Genomic DNA, 2500 nt, shown 5'->3' with positions numbered 1-2500 from the left:
GGCAGGGTGAGAGTATATATTTACCCTCTCCTCTAAACGTGGCAGGGTGAGAGTATATATTTACCCTCTCCTCTAAACGTGGCAGGGTGAGAGTATATATTTACCCTCTTCTCTAAACGTGACAGGGTGAGAGTATATATTTACCCTCTCCTCTAAACGTGGCAGGGTGAGAGTATATATTTACCCTCTCCTCTAAATGTGACAGGGTGAGAGTATATATTTACCCTCTCCTCTAAATGTGACAGGGTGAGAGTATATATTTACCCTCTCCTCTAAATGTGACAGGGTGAGAGTATATATTTACCCTCTCCTCTAAATGTGACAGGGTGAGAGTATATATTTACCCTCTCCTCTAAACGTGACAGGGTGAGAGTATATATTTACCCTCTCCTCTAAATGTGACAGGGTGAGAGTATATATTTACCCTCTCCTCTAAACGTGACAGGGTGAGAGTATATATTTACCCTCTCCTCTAAACGTGGCAGGGTGAGAGTATATATTTACCCTCTCCTCTAAACGTGACAGGGTGAGAGTATATATTTACCTGCTCCTCTTTGGGCAGCGGTGGTATCCTCTAAACGTGGCAGGGTCGGTGTGGCAGTGTCAGGTAGAGTGGTGGTCTCTTTACAGAGGAGAAAAGAATAACAAGAAGATTTCTTAATTGTATAATATTTTGAAAGGTCCGATGGAAAACTGACATAAGGAATCCTTTTAAGATGTCAAACCATGGATCACTTTAGCCATTTAATTTTGAAGTTCAAGAATCCCTTTAGGTAGCAACATTTCTTAAATAAAACTGTTTTTTTTCCAAAATATTGAATATGTCCTTTACTACTATAGCCTATAGAAACACATCGCAAAACATATTCAACAATGGCAAAAAAGACAGTCCAGAGTCTGTCCAATATCTAGGAGATTTAAGAAATATATATATATATCCTTCCAGGGTTTTTGTTTATTTATTACTATTATCTACATTGTAGAATAATAGCGATGACATCAAAACCATGAAATAACACATATGGAATCATGTAGTAACAAAAAAAGGGTTATATAAAAATATATTTTATATATATATATATATTTATATATATATTTATATTCTTCAAAGTAGCCACCCTTTAACCTTGATGACAGAGTTCTCTCAACCAGCTTCATGAAATATAGACTTGAATATTATACCACCATCTAATGGGTGGTGGTATAGTATTAGTCTATTGGGTGGTGGTATAGTATTAGTCTATTGGGTGGTGGTATAGTATTAGTCTATTGGGTGGTGGTATAATATTAGAGTCTATTAGGTGGTGGTATAGTATTAGTCTATTGGGTGGTGGTATAGTATTAGTCTATTAGGTGGTGGTATAGTATTAGTCTATTGGGTGGTGGTATAGTATTAGTCTATTGGGTGGTGGTATAGTATTAGAGTCTATTGGGTGGTGGTATAATATTAGTCTATTGGGTGGTGGTATAATATTATAGTCTATTGGGTGGTGGTATAGTATTAGTCTATTGGGTGGTGGTATAGTATTAGTCTATTGGGTGGTGGTATAGTATTAGAGTCTATTGGGTGGTGGTATAGTATTAGAGTCTATTGGGTGGTGGTATAGTATTAGAGTCTATTGGGTGGTGGTATAATATTAGAGTCTATTAGGTGGTGGTATAGTATTAGTCTATTGGGTGGTGGTATAGTATTAGTCTATTGGGTGGTGGTATAGTATTAGAGTCTATTGGGTGGTGGTATAATATTAGTCTATTGGGTGGTGGTATAATATTATAGTCTATTGGGTGGTGGTATAGTATTAGTCTATTGGGTGGTGGTATAGTATTAGTCTATTGGGTGGTGGTATAGTATTAGTCTATTGGGTGGTGGTATAGTATTAGAGTCTATTGGGTGGTGGTATAGTATTAGAGTCTATTGGGTGGTGGTATAGTATTAGAGTCTATTGGGTGGTGGTATAATATTAGAGTCTATTAGGTGGTGGTATAGTATTAGTCTATTGGGTGGTGGTATAGTATTAGTCTATTGGGTGGTGGTATAGTATTAGAGTCTATTGGGTGGTGGTATAATATTAGTCTATTGGGTGGTGGTATAATATTATAGTCTATTGGGTGGTGGTATAGTATTAGTCTATTGGGTGGTGGTATAGTATTAGAGTATATTGGGTGGTGGTATAGTATTAGAGTCTATTAGGTGGTGGTATAGTATTAGTCTATTGGGTGGTGGTATAGTATTAGAGTATATTGGGTGGTGGTATAGTATTAGAGTCTATTAGGTGGTGGTATAGTATTAGTCTATTGGGTGGTGGTATAGTATTAGAGTCTATTGGGTGGTGGTATAGTATTAGAGTCTATTGGGTGGTGGTATAGTATTAGAGTCTATTGGGTGGTGGTATAGTATTAGAGTCTATTGGGTGGTGGTATAATATTAGTCTATTGGGTGGTGGTATAGTATTTGAGTCTATTGGGTGGTGGTATAGTATTAGAGTCTATTGGGTGGTGG

The 2500-nt window shown here is 37.0% G+C and overlaps 1 protein-coding gene across 3 annotated transcripts in view; it reads right to left on the bottom strand.

Annotated features, from left to right (window-relative positions):
* LOC124044301 (neuropilin-2-like) overlaps nucleotides 1–2500 on the bottom strand; it is a 352904-nt gene that overhangs the window by 73086 nt on the left and 277318 nt on the right. For all 3 annotated transcript variants that reach the window (XM_046363952.1, XM_046363953.1, XM_046363951.1), the window contains exon 12: nucleotides 545–622. In XM_046363952.1, coding sequence (XP_046219908.1) covers nucleotides 545–622 — 78 coding nt within the window. The remainder of the gene's footprint in view (nucleotides 1–544; nucleotides 623–2500) is intronic.

Source organism: Oncorhynchus gorbuscha, linkage group LG09, assembly GCF_021184085.1.
Source record: "Oncorhynchus gorbuscha isolate QuinsamMale2020 ecotype Even-year linkage group LG09, OgorEven_v1.0, whole genome shotgun sequence".
NCBI classification, from domain to species: domain Eukaryota; kingdom Metazoa; phylum Chordata; class Actinopteri; order Salmoniformes; family Salmonidae; genus Oncorhynchus; species Oncorhynchus gorbuscha.
Note: the sequence above shows the minus strand (reverse complement) of the source record. Positions and strands in the feature narration are given on the sequence as shown.